The sequence below is a fragment of the Sinocyclocheilus rhinocerous genome, unplaced genomic scaffold (genome assembly GCF_001515625.1).
Source record: "Sinocyclocheilus rhinocerous isolate Xijiao unplaced genomic scaffold, SAMN03320098_v1.1 scaffold382, whole genome shotgun sequence".
In the NCBI taxonomy this organism is placed as follows: Eukaryota; Metazoa; Chordata; class Actinopteri; order Cypriniformes; family Cyprinidae; genus Sinocyclocheilus; species Sinocyclocheilus rhinocerous.
In genome coordinates, this window is record NW_015642829.1 from 291,805 (window position 1) to 315,115 (window position 23,311).

At 35.1% G+C, this 23,311-nt stretch overlaps 1 protein-coding gene and 1 long non-coding RNA gene across 2 annotated transcripts; both read left to right on the plus strand.

The window, feature by feature from the left end:
- The first annotated feature begins 14,346 nt into the window (after nucleotides 1–14,346).
- LOC107756721 (sterile alpha motif domain-containing protein 3-like) lies at nucleotides 14,347–15,247 on the plus strand. Its single transcript, XM_016573933.1, has one exon. The coding sequence runs from the start codon at nucleotides 14,369–14,371 to the stop codon at nucleotides 15,245–15,247; it is 879 nt and encodes a 292-aa protein (XP_016429419.1). The 5' UTR covers nucleotides 14,347–14,368.
- Nucleotides 15,248–15,464: 217 nt separating this feature from the next.
- Nucleotides 15,465–16,894, plus strand: LOC107756733 (uncharacterized). Its single transcript, XR_001641860.1, has 3 exons — nucleotides 15,465–15,794; nucleotides 15,918–16,010; nucleotides 16,306–16,894. It is a non-coding gene; the product is annotated as an uncharacterized LOC107756733 (long non-coding RNA).
- Nucleotides 16,895–23,311: the final 6,417 nt, after the last annotated feature.

Below are 23,311 nucleotides of genomic sequence, written 5' to 3' on the forward strand. Positions count from 1 at the left end.
AAGAAATGCTATCAATTTATGAATAACTTGTCTGTCTTATCTGTGTCTTTAAGGAATAGATCACCCAAAAAAAGGAAAATTTGATAAGTTTACTAACCCTAAAATTCCTCTATCCATAATATTGCTTTCTGTATTGAAAAAGTCATCTTGTCTGTGTCAGGTGAGAAATATTCACAGATGAAGTACAGTTTACAGGTGAAACCAGTCCAAATATGTCTGTGAGACATGTTTTGATTTGAAAGGACAACAGTGGATGGACTTTTTCACTGGATGAAGCGTTATTATGGATCACTGATTCATGATTTGGCCAGAGGCAACGGTTTTAAGTTAAATTAATAATAGTCTTTTTTCTTACAAACATGCAGATTTTTGCTTCACACGACGTTAATCGATGGATGTGATGCTTTTATCAGCTGTTTGGATGGCACCATTCTGACGGCACCCATTCACTGCATAGGATCCATTGGTGAGGAAGTGATGTAATGCTACAATTCTACAAATCCGGTCCAATGAAGAAACAAACTCATCTCCATCTTGGATGGCCTGAATGCTCAGTAATTTTTTTAATGTATTTATTTTTCTTTTTTTGCATAGAAGGGTCATGCTAATTTTATAAAAATACTATTATAACTTTTTAAAATAATATTGAACATACCTTTTATCATCTTTGTTTAATAATAAAATAATACAAGTTCTGTGTTCACCTCTATTATGACCTGGTTTTCAATAATTTATGAGGATGGACATGATCATAATCATACTTGACATGTTCTGACCTCCTTTCCTCCATCTCTTTTTCACTTACTCACTTGTATGCCTTTAATTGAGTAATTAATAGAGATGTAGAAGGGTACTTGTGGGAGATATTACCATACATAATATATTAGCAAAGAGGAGACTGGACTCCATATTTTATTTCTTTTATTATGGGATTCTATAATGTAACAGTTGAAGAAAACCTTGTATTTCACCTCATACTCTGTATTCAATGGAAAACTTTATAGCATTCTAGTAATCTTCTAAATAGGAAGCAGCATGGAATTATTGTTTGGGCTTGTTTGACTAGCTTTAACCTTTATGATAGATTATGAGGTTTACATTAACATAAAGTTTTATTGTCTCTTTAATTATTTTTCCTCATGTTAAAGTATTAAAATGTAAGTTGATTGAAAATTAAGGAATTTTTACTCAAACTAACCACATACAGTATTTAAAATTATTTGTATTTATATAATGTTTATTATTAGTAGTAGTAGTAGTAGTAGAAAAAATATTCACATACAGCTCTTTTACTTGAAAAACTGTTCAGAATTGAAGTTTATATCTGCATACACTGATCACATACAGTAAACTTCGGATTATACTGCAGCCTCAGTCAACATGAAGCTATAAAATGAAGAAGTATGGTGAATACAGGTGAAGTTCCGATAATATGTCATTAGTGTTTATTTAAAATATCATGACGAATGGCTCAGCCATTCAGTACTATTTTAAATAGTTTGAGATCACCATTACACTAGACAGAGGAAAAAGCAAGACATACAAAAACTTAATTTGTTCCATGCACTTGTGTCCCAATTTTTATCCTTCATGTCATTCTCATATTTCAAACAAATGTTGGTGTGAATCTTTCCGCCATAACACGCTAGATATTAAGAGGTGGAGATCATTTTTGTCCTCCAACTGTGTGAGATTTGATTAAACTGTCATAGCCGTGAGATGTTTAATGGTACCTGATGATGTTAGTTTGAAAGGTCTGACATGTCGGGATGTGAAACTATAATGCGTCAGAATGTCGCCTCCATCCAGCTGACTTCTTTCTTGTACTTAAGTAATGCTGCACAATGCAGGCATATGCTACCGATTAAAATCCACTTCCCACTATGTTTAATATAGAAAGGCTTTTAGTCAGCCATGGCCAGCCCTCAAGAAAGAAAAGCCCTTTGTCTTTCACATCACGAGGAGTTGTGAGCAGTAAATCATTCTTTAGACTAGCAAGTATTTTCAAATGTAAGTCTGGAATTAGCCTGTCCATTAACATATTCATAATGGCCTCATTTGAAGAAGACATTTGCACCTTAAATGACAAGAGATAATGCAAGAAAGGAAAGCACAGTACAGATCTGTCCATATTTTAAGCTCTGATAATTTTAAGATGAAAATAGATAAGATTTAGATAAGATCTAAAGCTATAAGATAAGATAAGATTTAAGTTCTAATATATATAGTAAATAAAATATAAATAAATAAAATAAATACTTAAAAAATTAAAATGACATAAATTTAAAAAGGCTGTTATCATAGAAAAAGTGTGTCTAGTGTTTTCTGTTGGGCAGAAAAACTAGAGTACATGTAAACATATTACAGTATATTGTGATTTAGATACTAATATAGATTTTATTAATAATACATATTTTTTTACATTTTCCATTTTCATTTACATTTTTGTTAAAGTTTTGGTTATTAGTTTTTTTTAAATATATGTCTGCGTAGTTTATATTCATTTTTATTTCATTTTTAGTTATTTTGGTACACAAGTTAAGCTAAATGAAAATGAGAAATGTTAAAGTAACTAGCTGAAATAAAGTTCTTTTATATTTTATTTCAGTTGAAGTTTACTTTATTTCAAGTAACATTTTTTATGGTGTTATTTATAGTTTTAGTTAACTATAATAAATGTATATTGCTACATTGTTTTAAATTCCATTTAACAAGTGTTTCATAATCAACTTCCATACAATTTTTTCCAGAAAAAGACAACACTGAAAACATTTGTGTAGGATTTACTTTGAAACAATTTTAACTCAAAAATTGCTAGTAAATTTCACAAATTACAAAGAAATAGCACGTAACACATTTTGAAATATGAAGACTGAAACATTTTGAAATATAAAGACTGATTTTTTTTTTTTTTTTAAGAGCAAAGGTGGTTACATTTGCACTGTAAATATACAGGCTTCATAGCTTGTTCCCCTGCCTTTTTCTGTATACTTGTATTCTAAAGGCAGTATGTCATGGAAGTACTTACAGACCTGGATCAGTTAGACTTAAAAGCTGTCAAACGGATGAGAAGGTCAGATATAAGTCACCTCCTATCCTTGGCTCCCCAGTCCTCACACATCCTGTTCCTCCCTGCAGCTACAGGCTCATTTCTGAGGGGCTTCATTCTTATCACTGCACTGCGTTCCTCTGCTAGAGTGGAGCGGTCTGGACATTAAAGTGTGATTTATTCCACTAATATCCTCAGGTCAGTAGGAACTACAGCAAGGTCAGCATAACAGTCCTGCCTGCTGGGTCTTTTCTGAAACTCTGATTCTTAGAAAAGCTTGCGAAAACACCCCAAAACTCCCATTTTCCTCTATAAACTTAGTTGTTCAACAGTTGTGTAAGTTTTATAATGGTAGTTAATAGTTTCATTTTAAAGTATGGGGGGAAAGGCCATGTTGGGCCTCAAAAAATGACAGTAATGTGGGTAAAGAAAATTGTACTATACAGGCACTATACAGGCTCCAAATCAGGGTTTTGATCACTCTATCAATGTTTTTTTATTTTTTATTTATTTATTTTTTTTTTACAATAATGACTGTACATTATTCCACATACAGCAAATTAATAAATATAAAATATGAAAATATATGTTGATTTAAAATAGTTTTACCTTTATATTATCTTGAAGCTTCAGCTTCGAAAAAGATTCCACTTAAACTTATAAAACAGCCCAGCTACAAGACAATACTATTACAGTTATGTTAATACTGAAGACCTCAGAGATCATTTTCTCAGTCAATAACTGAGATGCAAGATGGCGCCAGTGATTGAAGGAAATGAGAGCATGAGTCAGTGGTGTGATACAAGAGATATGAAAGTAGTATGTTGCCTTGAATAGAGGTCAAATCAACAGTTAAATGGTCATTATACAACCATATCTGACCATTCATAGATACAATTGGCCAATCAATGTTTAGTATTGCAGACAGTTAGAATAATGGAACTGACATTCCTTCAAGTTATTTGCAGGTTGACTAATCCAAAAGCATGAACTTTGAAATTTAAAGCACTTAAGTTTTTCTTTGCTTTCTAGATGGAGTTAACATGCGTCATGGATTAGGGATCAGTGTTAATAACTACCTTTTTTACATTAATGGATGCACTGCAGTATTGAAACAAACCTAGGAACTTTTTAGGTTTCTGATAATGTGCCTGTGCAGCATTCACTTCCATAAGTCACAAACAAATAGGAGTTGATATTTCCATCACAGGCAGGCCAGTTCCTTTTCTTTCACTGCCCTGTGCTGGCAGGCACATAGTGAAACACCTAGAGACGAGATAAATGGCTACCTTTCTGCTGCTTGGCAGGGGGGCCCTTGCTAAAATGCATATAATTAAGCTGGGTAGAACAAACAGCCATTATTTAGTTGTCAGTTTATCATTTTGAAACTCGTGAAATGAAGAGAGAGAGAAGGGATGGAAGGAGAGAGAGCAGAAGAGATGTTTAAGAGTCACTCTATCCTCTCGTCTCGACATGTAGTCCCTCAGGAGCCGGCTGGGGTTTAAATCAATGCTCAGCCTTTATTCACTCACTCACTTATGTTCACACTCACACACACACACACACACACAGAGACAGAGACAGAGATGTTCAGTATGCTCACAAAAACATACAGAGAAACTATCCAACTTGTTGCACTCTAAGAGGTCACTCACAGAATGTTTTTTTTTTTTCATTCCGAATAGAGTGGAATGGAACAGAATGCAAGCATCTCAAGACAAGATTTTATTTAGGTAAGATTTATCACAAAGGTTAAAACACTGCCTTCATGTTTACATTTGATTACGGTTCAGATATTTGTATGTCTTTTGTACAGTAATTTTTTTTTAAGTCATAGTTTTGGTATTTTAAACAAAAATATTAATTAAATTGGGTCAATATTTATTTGTCAAATTCTTTCATTTTAGTCAATTTTACTTGTTTAATTCACTGACTAAAACTGCATCTAAGTTAATGAAAATAATTATTTTAGTTCATGAGAAAAGTGCAAAATGTAAATCGGATTTTATGCATAATTTAAAAATATATAGGATAGGATAGTATAATAGGATAATTTGCTGAAAATGTACTTCTTCATTGGAACAGATGCAGAGAAATTTAGCATTACATCACTTGCTCGCCAATGAATCCTCTGCAATGAATGGGTGCCGTCAGAATGAGAGTTCAAGCAGCTGATAAAAAACATCACGATAATCCACAAGTAATACACACGACTCCAGTCCATCAATTAATGTCTTGTGAAACGAAAAGCTGTGTGCTTATTAGAAACAAATCCATCATTGATCCATTTTGACTTTAAACTGTCATTGCTTCAAAATACAAGTCCATAATCCATAATAATTTAAAACTTATTTTCACGTGTAAACAGAGCTTGATCTGTGCATATTTCTCTCCTGATTCAAATAAGACAATTATTTCACTGGAGAAAGCAATATTATCGATAGAGGACTTGTATTTCAGCAAGAAGAACCAGTTTGAAGTAAAAAAATGTCTTAATGTAGGATGTGTTTATTACAAACATGTAGGTTTTTGCTACACATGACATTAATTGAAGGACTGGTGTCGTGTGGATTACTTATGGATTATTGTGATGTTTTTATCAGCTATTTGGACTCTCATTCTGACGTGTCCATTCACTGCCAAGGATCCAATTGGCGAGCAAGTGATGTAATGCTAATTTTTTCCAAATCTGTTTTAAACTCATCTATATCTTGGATGGCCTTAATGTGAGTACATTTTCAGCAAATTTGCATTTTGGGTGAACTATTACTTTAAGAAAAATAACGTAAAAATTGTCAAAATGTGAGCTGAATGAATACAGCATTGTAATACACATTGTCCATGTTTTAGATGTGTTTTAGTGTTTTGTTAATAACAGTAAAATTATTTTGGTTACTTCGGCTGTTACCTCAAACAGCAATTCTCTACAGCACAGTTCCCTCAAAACAGTGGACATGAACAAACCAGGGAACGATAATGGTAAACCAAGCCTGACAATCCTATTAGCCAGTCTTTAATTATTTATCCAGGTTTGCGCAGATTGGCTACCCTCTGGGAGAAATTAAAAAGTTAACAGGCACTTTGGAAAATGATGTTCTGATGCATCTTTCAAGGGGCTTAGGAATAAAAGACTGTTCCATCTTGCTTCATAATTAGCCAGTGCCTTGTTTTTTTCGGATTAGCATGGCAATTGATATTCACATTGCTGTCAGAGGTGCGTGCTGCAAGCAAAATGCTGCGGTTGACTGTGAAATCAGAGGTATCACACATGATTATCACACTGGAAAACTATTTTTAAATCACAATTGTGTCTTTTTATTGCTAGCCTGAAAACATTCATTTTATTCACAACAGAAACCCATGATGGCTATGGTTTTAGAGTTCATGAAATCTATGGGCCCTAATCTCAATGCTGCAGGCATCCACTGGGAAAAAAATGCAATATTTTCAATGAAAAGTACACATATCATGTGGACAAAATTTCAGGTGAAAGTGTCACAACAGTAATCGGCCAGGTTCTTGAAGTGAATGAATGCACTTATGATTTCCCTGCTCTCAGAATCGTGCTGAACACAGCAAGCACACAAGTTTCAAGGTGCCTAGTTCCAATTGAGGCATTTATTTTTCATAGTAATAATTAAATAAAACAGTCATTAATGCTAAAACCCTGAAAGGACAATAAATACACAATAAAGTCCAGACTGTGCATTCAGTATGATTAATCAGACCCCAATCAATACATCAGCAGTTATTTGATCTCCACTAATACTAATCACCTGCAAAGCATACACTTCAATCTTCAAATAACTGTTCCTTTCAGATTCAATTCAGTCTAGACCTTAAAGCTGAGTCATCCACCATAGCTCCACCTCCACAAATCTTTCTCCTCTAAAACCAAGGTCTATAATAGCATGCATAATGGCAGTTGAGAACCTCTGGAAATATGTGATTTGAAAATAAATAAAATAAAATAAAATGTCAAAATGGTAAAACATCCACCATGATATAACAAAATAACTTGCGCCACTGTTGCTTAAAAATACATATATTAATTGATTTTAAATATATAATAACATATTTTACCATAAATGTAACATCTATTCATATATTTGACTAAGTGCTTTCTGTCCAGTTAGCCAGTAGCTACACACACAGAGTTGTATTTTTAACTTTTTTTTTTTAACGTTATGTAATGGACCTTATTGTGAAAAACATATACAAAACTTCCAATCCGATGAAAAGCCTATGAAATATAACACTGACAGCTGACAAAAGGAGCAGTCCTTGCCTCAACCCAACTGATGACCTCATTAAATGAGGCTTTCTTTCATTCCACTTGTTATCTCTACAGCCTCCATGGGCTTTCTGTTGAGCACTGTGCAGTCACACTTTGTACACTGTATATTGCAAGAACTTCTACTGTATATATATACATTTTGTTAGAGAAAAGACAAGAATATCAAAAAGTCTTGTCTTTTTCAAACACATTTTACAACTTGTATCTTATAAAGTCTCATTTATGCCATTGTGGACCTTTAGATAAATATCTCTTTAAGCCTGTAAGACCCAAATTTAGAAAAAAAATGTGAAAAAATTATTTCACCATTTATATGTTGTGGGAGGCCTCTAATGCAGAAATAAATGAGTTTGAACATTTTTTTATTTTTAGTACGTTTTTAGTGAAATGTTGTAGTATTACAACGTTGGGCCTTTGGGGTAGCAGAATTTCAGTCTGAACAAATCTAAAGATGATCTAAGGGTTCATTTGCAGGGTATACTGCTTATGTAGCCACATAACAGCAGCCTATATATCCATACACAAATAATCACACAATAATAATTGTTTTTATGAATATTACATCTATTATAAAAATATTTTCAATAAAAATTATTTACTGGTATGTACGATGTCTAGCTCTGTTCATAGCCATGTTCAATTCCCATAGTCTCATAATGATTTTATAAATGCTCCTTTCTTTTGAAAACTACTCATTGGTGTTAGATGTCAGAGCCTTGATCATATCTTCTGACACAAACCTTCAGAAGTACTCCAGTGGTGTATGATGGGAGACTGCATCATTAGTGATATCCTAATCAGAGAAATTAATGTTGAGACAGATAAAATTCTTCCTAAAATTTTTCAGACAGCTTTACCTGTTACGGCGCATGGTCTGTGTTCTTGAATGGCCTGGTTTTGTTGGCATGATGTTCACATAACCATCAGATGTGCCAACAAAAATGGGTGGTCATTTTCCTCGTCCAGTTCACAGGCATCTTTATATTACTTTTCAAGGCGAAATTATCTTGATGCAAGTCAAACCCAATCATACTTAAGCATTTTAAAGAATTCACCAATTTTGCAGAATTCACACATTCTACAGATTTCAAACAATACAGTCTGATAGCTTATAGTGCTCTACTTATCATGTGCATACTGGTTTATCCAGTCCAATAAAAAGAGGTGAAGTCCCTTGAAGCAAGTGTGCAGGTTGTGTAAGTTTATGGCCAGGTAAACAGACCTATTTACAAAATATACCACCCAACAACATTGTAGGACTGAACAATAGGACCTACTAATTGTGTAAATGTGATCTTAAAGGCTAAAAAACAAGTACAGGTTTATTTTAGTGGAGCTAAAACTGACGCTGTAATATTACAACAGTGGGCCTTACAGGGTTAATAAAGACCTACATTAATGACATACTTGAACTGCAAGAATATTAAAGTAAAAAGGATGATTTGAGTTCTTGCATGCTTTTTCTGTCTTGTTTGTATGCAACTAAGGCTAAATGAAATACTGTTTATTTATTTTTAATTTATTACTATATTTGGAGGCAAAAATAGCAAAGATGGACAAAAACTATCATCTCATGCTCCCAAGCCAAATTACAGTTGAGCAGCTAGTCTCTCAGGCAAAAGATATGTCATACATTTTTAATGTGCTGGGAGCCAGCTGAATGTCAGCCAGCCAATTCTAAGTTACTTATTTGAATGTGATGGGCAGTCGTGGGTTCTGTCACCACTATTGTAAATCACAGCACAGCAAAGCCGTAGAAATGTATACTGCAGCTTGACAAAATCTCCCTGTAGAAGAATCCTGACCCCTCTCCTAATAAGAAGACTGCATCATGTGTTTGTCATTCACCAAATAACAGGGCTTTCATGTAAAAAAGTCATTCCACAGACTCTCACCTCTAAGATTAGCAGTCAGGAACTAACTAAAAATAGCAGTGCTACTAACGTAACTACATTTTAGCAGCACAACAGTATTCAAAACGTTGTAGCTTTTCATGTAACAAACTGTTTTTTTCCCACAAACAGGAAAGTCTGGCTGCATTTAGTATCTTTTTTTATAATGAAACATAAATGCTGCACATAAATATTTATGTTTTTGACTCAGCTCTAGTCTTAAAAACTACCATGATTAAATTATAAACTATATATAGCATATTTTAAAATATGTGGCCCCCTTAGCTTCAATGTAGTAGCTGCTTTTTGTTTGTAGCATGTAGCATAGATAACCGTAGATATAGATAGTAGCTTGACTGTAGTTTATCTTTAAATTATTAACAGGCCCAGATTGTGTTACACCAGTCTGTCTGAAATACTGTGCTGACCAGCTGGCCCCCATCTTCACACAGATCTTCAACAGATCACTGGAGCTGTGCGAAGTCCCGCTTGTAGCTTTACAAGCTATAAAGTAGCTTTCCCAACACTGCCTCGAAGCTTACTGCAATCTTTTAAAGCGGTTGCAATTTTATTAATTATGCACCCTAACTGTCAATTGTTGTGGTGTTAATTGTAATTGTTCACGCTGGCAACTTGAGATATTTTGTGGATAACACATTGCTCAGTAGAGTTATATCACATTTCTTTCTGCGGGCAGTGGATAAATCCTGGAGTAGGTCACAAATTCCCAGTCTGCACTGCTACTGTTCCTGTTTCTTTCTCTTGTTTACTTTTTTGCAATTAAGGGAGATCCCAGCCTCCAGATCTACTAAGCCCATTGTTTCTTCCTTCCATTGCTCAATAGTCATTCTTCACAGACAGAGATGCCAGGATTAAGTATTATAAACAGGCAATATAACAATGCTTTGCACCAAGCTGTTCCACACAGATATAAGCGATCCATTCTGTATGATGTCACCAGTCTCTCATTGTGTCTGAAAAACTGAATCCTACAGTGCCGAGAGCAAGGGAGTGAGATGAGTTTCTCCAATAAAATTGTTGAAATCAGGTTGATCTGTCCATTAGGCATTGAAAAGCCTTTGTGGTAATACAACAGCTTGGTCAGAGGGCAGTTAAATCGTTATGACGGAAAATGGATTTTAACTATTCTTAAAGGCTGGTTCACACAGATTCCAACAAATGGCAAACCGAGACAATGCCAGGGCTCAACAATAAAGATAGCCTTCTGGCCGGTGTGGTAAAGTTTCGGCACAGCTGATGAAAGTGCAAAAAAAAAATAAAAATTAAAAAAAGCTGGATTGTGTTCATCGAAATGAGCAGTCTAACATTTGCTAATCACTGCATCTTTGGCTGCATTTTTTTTTTATCAAGTTTTTGTTTTGAATGGCCTCATTCTTGAAAATTCACCTGAATGAATGTGTAAGTTGTTAATTCCGTTCTGATGTAAATTTTTTTGGTTCATGAAAGTGTTTTTTTAAATGTTAGTAGGTTTTACACCTGCTTCCAAGCACATGTAAATTGTGCTTGAAACATACAAACGTTCTGTATTATTTTAAGCAAACTGAATTTAGTTAAAATTGTGTGCAAAAATATTTAAACTGTCACATCCTACTTGCACAACTACTGAACAAAAAAGGAGAGGTTAATATTGCCTGTGTGACTGCATTTGTATTGTCAGTAATTGTTGATAGAACAAACTATATGCAAAACCAGATGCTGGTGTAATATATTAAGCTGTGGATAATCCATATCAGCATCTCGGCTGAAAAACGCTGCACCACCAAAGCGCTGTTACATAGTTTGCATAGACCAGGGGGAACGTTGATCCTTGATCCATTCTTATATTTTCATGAAACTTTCAAGAATGAGGGCAAATGTGTGCAGTGACTGAAGAAAACATTGCTGATTACTCTGATTCACTGATTTATATTTGAATGTTATTTTAGATGTATGATGATGATAATATTCTTTTACTTGCAGATCTTACTAGATGATGAGACATGCAATGGAAGTGTAAGTATTGTTTTTTTTCCTGTGAAAAGAGATCTCTCCTCTTGAAGCATTATCGCATAAAACATGGAAGCTACTCTCGAACATGTCCAATTCCATGCCTTCACACAGACTGTTTGTGTTCATTCAAGTCTTTTAATGCGTTGAAGGTACATTTGACACGAAATCATTCCCAACATGTGAATGCACAACAAACAAGTGGATCAAAAGAATCTCCTTTAATATTTCACTGTTCACTCTGTGAATTTAAGGAACCTTGTTCAGAATCTGAGTTCTTCACCCACTTGCGTCATCATCTAAAAAAGAATGAAAAGGTTCAGTGTCCGTACAATGAGTGCAATTTTGAGAGCCGAGTTTATTCAACATTTAATGCTCACAAATGTAAAGAACACCAATTAAGTAGTCAGAGGGAATTAAAACCCACCATTGCAGTTGAAACTCAAAATGTAGCTGCAGATTTGCCTCAAGATGTTAGACAAAATACAGTGTCTCACCATGAGTCGGTGGATTCTACTGAATTTGACCAAGATGAACATGAAGAAGAGGACCAGACTCAAAACCTGGATGTTTTACAGAATCAGCTAGAATGTAATATAGGCTTGCTCTTTCTTAAGATGCAGACCATTTTGCATATCTCTGATGCAGCAGTACAAGAAGTAGTTCAACAAATGAATCAGATCTTTCTCCTCTCAAAGCCCCTTTTGTGTAATGCCATACGACAGATTCTAGATAAACATGGGGTCAGTTACAGTGATTCTGCTTTAAAAGAGATTGTGAAAGCTGTCACAGAGAATAATCTGATCTTGAAAATGACCGATTCTGGTGAGTCACTCTCAACAGTGAGTAAGAGAGCATCATATTTTCAAAACGAATTTCCAGTTGTAATGCCGATAGAATATAAACTTTGGAAAGACTCTCAATCATTTGCTTATGTGCCAATTCTGAATATGTTACAGGTGCTTTTAAACCGAACTGATGTTCTTGAGAAAGTTCTTTCTCCTGTTGGCAATGCAGATGGGATTAGCTCTTACATAGACAGCACTAACTATCGTGAGAATGATTTTTTGATGACAGAGAAATTCCGGATTTTGCTTACCCTATACACTGATGAATTTGAGATTGCCAATCCGCTTGGCACCTCAAAAAAGAAACACAAGATATTCAGTGTGTATTGGGTTCTTGCTAATCTTCCATCTAAACACAGGTCTTCACTTCAGGCAATTCAGCTAGCACTCTTATGCAAAACTAGTGCTGTAAAACAATATGGGTACAAGAGAGTCCTTCACCCTCTTGTGCAAGACCTCAAAACTCTGGAGAGACATGGTGTCTATGTGGAGCAGTTAGGAGAATGTGTAAAGGGAACAGTTCTCAATGTTGCTGCTGATAATCTTGGTGCTCATTCCTTGGCAGGATTTCAAGAGAGCTTCGTTGTGGAACACCCTTGCCGCTTTTGCATGGTGAAAAGGAGTGAAATTCAACAGAAAGACGTACTGTCAGGAGGATTTGAACCCAGGACAAAGCAGAATCATGACAGGCAAGTTGAAGAAGTTTTAAAAGACCCAAATTTGACGAAACAGTATGGTGTAAAAGGCAGATGTGTTTTAAATAAGCTTGACCATTTTCACTCTGTCACTGGTTTTCCACCTGACATCCTGCATGATCTCTTGGAGGGTGTCATACCCGTTGAAATGGCACTCTGCCTCAATGCTTTAATTAACAAAAAGTACATCACCCTTGAGTATGTGAACAGGATGATCAAACAGTTTCCATACCAATTCATGGACAAGATCGATCAACCTCAGGTCATTCCAACTACGTTTGCCTCTAGAGGCACGATTGGTGGAAATGGCCATGAAAACTGGGCACTTTTAAGACTTCTCCCACTAATGATTGGCTTTGACATCCCAGAAAATGATGCAATATGGGAGATACTAATGCTTTTGAAAGACATACTAGAACTGGCGACATCCTTCAGATTCACTGATGACACTATTGATTTTCTTGCGGCTAAAATTTCAGAGCACAGATGTTTGCTTTCGAAAGTATTCCCTGATTTTGTGCTTCGTCCTAAACACCACTACATTGAACATTATTCACAACTAATTAGGACATATGGGCCACTTAGAGATGTTTGGACCATGCGTTTTGAAGGCAAGCACAAGTTCTTCAAACAAATCATTCGTGAGACGAAAAAATTTCAAAAACGTCACACAAACTCTGTCAGTCCGACACCAAAGAATGGTGGCGTACCATGTGGACTCGTCATCCTTTTTTAAACCTTCTGTCCAGATGGACAAAGTGACGTCTACGCTGATTTAATCTTTTCCTGAGAGTGTTCAGAACATGCTTCAGCAGAATTTTCCTACCCAAAGCACTGTACTTGTCACATCTTCAGTGTGCATTGATGGCATCAAGTACAGTCCTGATATGTTTCTGTCTGCTGGTGCAAATTCATGTCTGCCTGATTTTAGGCAAATTGTAAAAACTGTCATCATCAACACCAATATTTTGTTTGTATGCAAAAAACAGACATCGTGGTACATTGAGCATCTGCGTTCCTACGAATTGTGCAGTCATGTACCAGACATGACTGTCACAAAGCTCTCTGATTTGAATGACATTTTTCCACTGGCATCCTACAAAATTCGGGGCAGGACTTTTGTTACAGCTAAACATTTCATCTTGTGTTAAATTAAGCTTTTAAAAGGATAGTCATTCTAAAAATGAAAATAGTCCTCATTTATTCATCCGTTTCTTTCTTTCTTTTTTAACCCTGTATGACTTTATTCTTCTGAACACAAAATAAGGTATTTTTAAGAATGTTGGTAAACACATAGTTTCAGTTCCTATTGACTTTCATCAGGAACCCAAAGTTGTTTGATTAGCAATGTTCTTAAAAATATATTTTATGTTCAGCAGAATAAAGTTATACAGGTTTAAAAAATATGAGGGTAATAATTTTTTTCCCTTTTTCCTTTAATTTCATTTGATTTCATTAATTTCTCATTTTTAGGTTCACAGGACACAATGGAGACAAAAACTATACTTAGAGTGATAGTGAATGAAAACGACATAAGGAAAATCACGCTGCATAGGAAACCACAAACTTTGACTTCATTGATGGAACAGCTTGAGGAAAAGCTAGGTCTTCCTTACAAGTTTTATCTTCAGTATGAAGATGCTGATTTTAACAATGCACTGATTAACCTAACAGACATTGCAGATTTACCTGAAAGGCCCACCTTAAAGGTGATTACTCTTGCAGCATCTCCTACAGCATCTCCTACACCAAGTACAGCTGACACAGATATTGTGTCTTTGACCTCAGAAGAAGGTTCATCTAATGTACGCCAAGCTCAGTGGCCAGAGACCTTTGAAATCCCAAATTTTCCTGTAGACATTGAGTACAGATTGCGCCAAGGAAATCTTCTCTTCATGAAAGACCAGACATATATGCACGTTCCTAGGGACATGAAGCATGAAATTCTTGAAAAACTTGCTGAGTCTATGTACAACTTCAAAGCATATCCCTCTGATGACGATTTCAATGATGTTGCATCTGCACTGGTAAAAAAACATCCATGCCTTACTGAACCAGGTTCCTCTACTGGATGGAACGGTTGGAAGAACAGCCTCAAATTTAAAATGGGGAACTACAGAACGAAGCTACGCCGAGCTGGATGCACAGATGTTCTTATAAATGCAGGAAAAAGGGGAGGCCAAGATCCTGTGAGAGGTGTTAAAAGGCCTAAACGATTTGAAATCAATTTTCTTCCCAATTGTCCTGCTGGTGAGGATGACTGCAGCATGGAATCTAAACGCTTACAACTTGTGGAGGAAATGAATAAAAGTCATCCAAGTTCCACCTTGATATCACAGCACATGGATTCCACTTTCTCCTTGAGAAGAAAAGAGATCGTAGAGAAGGAACCTCCAGTAACAGAGACTCTCCAAAGATGGCCATCACTTTTCACAGAAAGGCAGGTAAGTTATAATTAAATTACATCATGATAACACAAAATATAAAGAACAATTCATTTATTTACCATCATGCCATGCCAGATGTGTATTGCTTTTTTCCCACCAACATTTAAAAAAAAAAAAGTTTTTAGAAAACTAGTCCATCTCAGTCCATTTATTGCAAGTGAAGAGGTGCTACAATGTGAAAGCTCAAAAGCACAAACTGATATTGTTACATTAATCCATACAACTCTATATAAACTCAGGGATGGGTTATTTTTATATTATAAATTTACTCATTTGGATTCATCTGAAAGTAGTCATGTGAATCTAGGACAGCATGAGTGTGAGTAAATTAAACAATTTGCAAGTATCCCTTTAAAAGAGTAACAAAAAGCCTAATAGACTTTTCTGTTTCCTTTTACAGATCAATTCAGAGTTTAATCGAATTGCAAGCAAAAACCTCAAGCAAGATTTTTTCTCTGCACTCGATCAACATGCTTCACGATTTCTGGACATTTTTGAGAGCAAGAAAGGGGCTGTTGGAAAAAGACTCTCTGAATTTCTTCAGCAAATCAAACCTGTGGTAAGCTTATCAATGCTTCTTTCTTAAACTAAATTATGTTACTGTCGTATTAACTAATTTCATATTTAATTTTATATTATACATACACTGTAAAATGTAAGTGTATCTTCTTTTTTTTTCCAGAGCACTGACATCATTGCAAAGCGCACAGCAGTTCTTCGTGGCCTTCCACTCATTCTTGGAGAAGAAGCCTCTGACTTTTTTACAACAGCACTGGTAAGTACCTTTACTATAACCCCACACAAACATCACATATAGGCATTCAATTATGCTTTAGTCAACTCCTTAATTTGGACCAGATAAGTAAATTCTGCTTTTGTTTCACTTTTCTTAATCAAGCCCTTGTACTGTTCATTTTGTCAAATTTCTAAAATGTGTTTTGATTAGTTGTATGTAGAACATGGCCCAAGAGATGGTCCTGATTCTTTAGGTGACATATACTTTTGTGAGATTTCCCATTTATAATGTAACAAGACTTGTAATATTGCTGTTCCTTTTTTCTTTTTATTAGGACTGTGAATGTGACACACCCCAGATTTCCATCGGGATACTGACTGTGATACCAGAAGATAGCCAGGATTCCCCACAAGCACTGCATTTGGAGGCTTCGAACACTGCAATCATCTTGGAAGGAGTCATCGTCAATCTTCCAGATGCCATGTGTCTACTTTTTGGGCTGATATATGCGCTGAATTTGGAGTACCCTCCACAGCTCAAGAACACCTTTGATTTTATTCAGAGAGTGTTTCTTTCTCTTGGACACAAATCTCTGAAACCAAAAGTACAGTCACTTAAAAACCTGCTGCTGATGTAAGTTGAGGCTGTTTGAGATGGTTTTAAAGGGATAGTTGAATCCCTTTAATCTTCTGGTTGCACAGAAGGTTTGTTTAATTAAACTTTTCAACTGTTACCTGTCAAAATTTGTTGAAAATATTTTTAAACGTTAAAGAATGTTTAAAAAATATTCTTAAAAGTTTTAGAGCAGTGTTATTGCTAAACGTATTTTTTTTTTATTGTAAGCATTGTTAAGACTTAAGCTAGTGTTGATTATTTTAAAAGGTCACCTGTTCAGTTTCAGGTCAAAGATTGTCAAGCAGTCAGGATCCTTTTTTTTAGCTGCACTTGCACTGCACTTTTAAGTTGCTTTAGGAGATTAACATGAGTAACGATGTGTTTTTTGTTTGTCAAAAATGGTTAATGCTACATTCAAAAAACTGTTTATAGAGTTGGGTGATCTGACTTTGTTTGGTACGCTGTAGTACCTGAAGAGATTTAATATATAATAAACAATGTTAAACTCAAGTTCAGTTGTTGCTTTTTGTCTTAACTTATTATTTTTAGTTTAGCTTACTTGGAATTTTTAAGGCAATCGGTTTCCTAATATTTTCCTAGTAATGTGAACACTAATAGAAAGTTAACTCAAATAATGATTTTAAGTCAACAGTACTTAAGTATACTTGATTAACAAGTTGTCTCTACAAATTGTGTTAAGTTATGCCAACTAAACATTAATACTCTACTTTACTTAAAATTTTAAGGCAATCGGTTTCCTCACTTTTTCTAAGTAAAGTCAACTTATTACATTTTACAGTAAACTTTTCAACTGTTACCTGTCAAAATTTGTTGAAAATATTTTTAAACGTTAAAGAATGTTTAAAAAATGTTCTTAAAAGTTTTAGAGCAGTGTTATTGCTAAACTTATTTTTTATTTTTTTTGTAAGCATTGGTAAGACTTAAGCTAGTGTTGATTATTTTTAAAGGTCACCTGTTCAGTTTCAGGTCAAAGATTGTCAAGCAGTCAGGATCCTTTTTTTAGCTGCACTTGCACTGCACTTTTAAGTTGCTTTAGGAGATTAACATGAGTAACGATGTGTTTTTTGTTTGTCAAAAATTGTTAATGCTACATTCAAAAAACTGTTTATAGAGTTGGGTCATCTGACTTTGTTTGGTACGCTGTAGTACCTGAAGAGATTTAATATATAATAAACAATGTTAAACTCGAGTTCAGTTGTTGCTTTTTGTCTTAACTTATTATTTTTAGTTGAGCTTACTTGGAATTTTTAAGGCAATCGGTTTCCTAATATTTTCCTAGTAATGTGAACACTAATAGAAAGTTAACTCAAATAATGATTTTAAACAGTACTTAAGTATACTTGATTAACAAGTTGTCTCTACAAATTGTGTTAAGTTATGCCAACTAAACATTAATACTCTACTTTACTTGGAAATTTTAAGGCAATCGGTTTCCTCACTTTTTCTAAGTAAAGTCAACTTATTACATTTTACAGTGCAGTATATTAAAATGTAATTAGCTATTTTTAAAATGAGATATTTGTCATAATGGGCATTATTAAATTGAATAAAGGTGTTACCTGTGTTAAAAAATTAACCATTATGATGTCATTGATGCTCATAATCAAAGCTTAAACATGTTCACTTGTGAAAGTTCTGATTAATCGGGCTTTTTCATCCTGTTTTAGGCAGGCACATTGGTTTCTATGGATTTGGCAGGGATGCGTATACCTCATCGTCTTGGCAACAGTTTGCGATGAAGTCAGATTAGGTCAGGGTTTGATAGAAAATCATACCAGACTGATCAAACATTCTAAGACAAGACAAATGCTGATTGCACATGGTCATTCTGAGAAAACAAACACCAACCAACATCAACAGGGTTAACACACTGATCCAACAAAACCCCACAACCACTCAATGTATTCAACATTTGTAGCACATTTTTTATTCTTCAGTATGAAAACACATTTTTAGATGTACTCTATCATTCAACATTTTGAAGTTAGTAAGATATATTGTTTAATATTTATTATTAATATTTTGAAATATTATAACAATTCAAAATACAGGTTTTACGGAGCCCCTAAATGGACATGGTGGTGGTAAATAAAATGTAATGAGAGGAAAAATGATGCTTTTGTGTTTACCCAAGAAAGTCAAATCAAGTCACCTTTATTTATACAGCGCTTTATACAATAAAGATTGTGTCAAAGCAGCTTTACAGTGTTAAACAGGAAAAATGTGTGCTGATAATGCAAGAGGATAATAGAAAACAGTCAGTTTTTCAGTTAAAGTTCAATGTTGATTCAGTAATGTCATCGTCCAGCTCAGTTCAGTTCTTTTCCAATAGTGTCTGTGCAGTCAAGTCAACAATTTTGCCAGAAACTTTGTGTTCGCTTGGGAAAATTTTGTGATGGGAATAATACAATGTGGGAGGAAAATCTATATTTCAGTGATTTTGCAAACGAATGCAACGGGGAAATGCAACACTTTTTTGAGAGAACACAAAAAAAAAAATTCCCATATGTCATATTTTTTTTCCATCGTCATGTCCCCTTAGGGTCCCATGGGGTGTCAAATTCAATTCCTGGAGGGCCAGAACCCTGCAGAGTTTAGATTCAACCCTAATTAAACACACCTTATCCAACTAATCAAGTCCTTCAGGTTTATTTGACTACACAGTATGTGTGTTGGAGCAGGATTGGAACAAAACTCTGCAGGGCTCCGGCCCTCCAGGAATTGATTTTGACACCCCTGCCTTAGGGGCTCTGTAGTTTATAGTGTTATGTTTGATTTAATGCTTGCTTTTCGAATGAAAGTATTAATTTATTTCAAAATAAAATCTTGTTGACCCCAAACATTCGAATGGTAGTTTATGTAATGTATTTCTAAAAGAAAAAAGAGTATAGCCATTTCAGAAATGAAGACAGCAAATAGATTTGCTTGCAGCTGCTGATCTAAAGTCCACTTTCTTGCTAGTAATTAAGGTTTGAATTTGTCATGTAGAAATAATGTGGATTTGTCTATGTCTAGCATTTAGCACACAGGCGTTGACACATTGTGTAGTGGTGCTCATGAGGGCAGCCCAAGTTTAATTCCTGGCTTATTTCCTGATCCTGCTCCTCTCTTTCTCTTCCCATCATTTGCTTTCCTGAATAAGACGTGGCAGAAGGCCCAAAATAAAATTACAATTTGGATTTTAACCTCATTCATGCGATTAATTTGAGCCTTAGTCTAGGAGGAGAGTGGCCACTTCTGAACGGTTACAGATACACACTAGCAAGCTCACGAAATTTCCGCTAATCCCCAACAGAGACCTCAGAAACAATGAGAATAAAGGCAGCTTTGTTTTGAACACAATTTGTTTCCATTAATTGGCCGCTCATCTCCTGCCGCTCCCTCCCTGCTAATCCCCAATCCTTCGTCTTAATGAGTTAGATGTGTGACAATTAGACAGACGTGTGGATCTGAGGCAAGAGAGTAAAAAATGTCCGCAGCATTCAGAGCAGTACAATGGAAGCGTGCTGTTAGTGCCATTAGCATTGTTTCAGACGCAGCGAGAGCTGCATGCTAAGAGAACATCTCCAGCATAGTGGTGGCCATCACTGAAAGGGTTGATCGATCTCTTTGAGCATCCGTTGCCTATAAACACTGGGCACCCACAATGCGTCTGGCCTCTCCGTCAATAAAGAGCTCCGTGAATATATAACAGGCCTTTTGATGGTATATGGCTCAAAAATAGAGAGAATGTTAAAAACTGCATTCATGGGAATCTCAGAGGTGACAGTGCTCATCACATATGCCCAAAGCCTTTTTTTCTTTTCATTTATTTGCTTTTCATAATCCTTTAACACCCATATATTCTCTCTGGTCATTTGCATTGCAAATATTGTTGCCTTTCTACCACAAATATCACAATTTACTATGCAAATATTCCAAGGATGTCTTAGGTTTCAGTTATATTTTGAGTGCCAATAAATTGCATCTATGTACACAAAACCAAAGCCTAAAGCCTGCATGCATACATCACAATATTCTATCAAAGGGGGTCAATGTGCGATTTTCCGATTTTAATCTAAAAAATAAATAAATAAATAAATAAATTATGGTAATAACATTTTACCCTGCAGAAAAGTAAATGAAATTTGACCCAAGCCACAGTAAATCATCCTCTATCCGGAAGTGGCCAAAAACCAACAGCACTTAAACCATGACCATGTGGAGTGTTTTATTGATCTGTCTTACCACTTCCTCAATAATCCATTTGCATAAAGAGTGTTTCTGGTTTACATAAATCAGAGAGCAACACACAGCATGGATGAGCTCTGCTGGCAAGAACACTGTTGTTCTTAGTAGAGCCAGGACATTAATGAGTATGAGTGGACATTAATGAATATGAGTACATATCTCATGAGATGCTGTAACTGATCTCACAAGGAGCGGCGAGCAATATTAAGCCCATTAAAAAAATAATATAATTAATAATACTAATACATATAATCTTATGTATTCTGGTGAACAGGACAGAATAGGACACATGCTTATTTGATAACTGTTTTATTTCCTATTTAGTTTTATGTATATGCTTTATTTTTTAAGTTTAACTGTGTTTTTTCCCCCAAAGCATTTCTAGATGCCAGTGTTTCCTGTCATAGCTATGCAAAGATTTGATTTAAAAAACAGTATCATAGCTATTAAACTATATCTTGTTATGATTTCAAATCTGTATTTAACCTCAGAACGATCTCAAAGTAAAAATAGCTGCTAAAGTCTTATTTTGTGGTGGCTGCACTTTAAATTATTGAAATTATTATAATCTTAATTCAAGTGATGAAGGATTTTAAAAGTCTGACAGTAATCAGTGTTGAGTACTACTGTAAGGTTAACCCTACCTGATTTAAATGTTTCAGAATGATTAACAGTTGAAAACATTCGCTAGAAATTTAGAAAAGTAATAAAAAATCAGAATCAGTTACATTACTTTAATAAAGTAATTTCAAATAGTTACATGACTACATTTTAAATAGGGTAATTTGTAATGTGTTACCTATGACACTTCCAAAGTAACCTTCCCAGCACTGATAGTTAGTGATATGATTATTTAAAATATTTCATAGGAGATGGTGCTCACTGGTGCCCCCTCTAGATAGTGGCACCCTAGATAACCACTTTGCCTATGCCTATAAAAGGCCCTGGTCATAACTATACCATTCTGCATTCTGCAGCACTCTTCTTTAATGGTCATTCAAAAGTTAACATTTCTGACTAAAAAGTATTTTATACAATACTTCATTACAAATATCGGTAACACTTTATTTTAAGGACCAATTATTGCTATTAATTAGTTGCTTATTAGCATGCATATTACTAGCATATTGGCTGTTTATTAGTACTTATAAAGCACATAGTAATGCCTTATTCTGCATGACCGTATTTTAGATCCCTTAATCCATCCCATGCCTAAACTTAACAACTACCTTACTAACTATTAATAAGCAGCAAATTAAGAGTTTGTTCAGGGAAAACTCTTAGTTAGTAGTGAATATGTTTTTCCTATTCTAAAGTGTTACCCAAATATTTAAGTAGAAATATTTCATCATATTATCCTATTTTCCACCAAGTGACCAACTGGCATTAAGACCAATGAAAAAGCTAATGGATAGCTTTCTCCAGGTATTACTGACCTCCTTGAACTGTTCAAACAAGCAGAGCAGTGTTTTGAAAGTCACAGTGTTCACACTCTTTGTGGAGCTCAACCTACAAATAACTCTTATAAAGTTGTCTCATTAAAGTGGTCGAAAAAGTCAAAGTCAGCTTTGGTTGGAAAAACAGAGACTTGCTGTATAACTGAATATGTCTTTTTTTTATTTAACTTCCCGATAAAGACAAAATGCATTCAAACTAAATCGTAACTTGTTATGATCAATACCATTTCACCCCTCACACACACAACTCAGAAAGTCTGGGTTTAAATAAGATTTCAAGTGCAGTCGGAAATATCATAATTACAAATTACATGCACATGAATGATTAAGCTAAGTCATATTGTGGGAAAATTATTTGTTAGATACCATGCATACGTAAATCACTCAGGTTGCATAAATGTGCAGGTGCATGTCTCACTGGTAATTATACAGTAGCTTTACTGTGGAGCTCAACTACTAAATATGATAATTCTGACATGATTTGAAGGTAGCGGCTCAGTGAAAGTCACACATTTGCTGTGTAGAAGTCTATTATTATTATTATTATTATTAAAAAAAATCACTATACAATTTTCCTTTAGGCATGGTCCTCAAAATGCTGACAGCAGGGGGTTTTTTTGCTGTCACCGACTGTAGTATTTCCCATTGGATTGTGGAAAAACTCAAAGTTGGCCGATACTTGGTTAAATCTGGGCTGCTGATTGCAGGAGGGGGGAGATTGGTATCTCACCCTGGGGTAACTAGTGCTTGTGCCTGGGCAGGAGGAGTATTAAGCCTTATGGGGAAATCGTGATTCTCCACGCTCACTGTTTTGCCTTATGCAGCCAGCATATAGCATCAATAATAACACCTTATTTCTGTCATGTCAAAACATGAAAGTGTGTCGGGAAGAGATTGATGACTGTCATAAATCAATGTCTGGAAGCGTACGTGCCCGATTTTAGGGAGAATAATACGGTAACTCATACACACACACACACACACACACACACACACACACACACACACACACACATT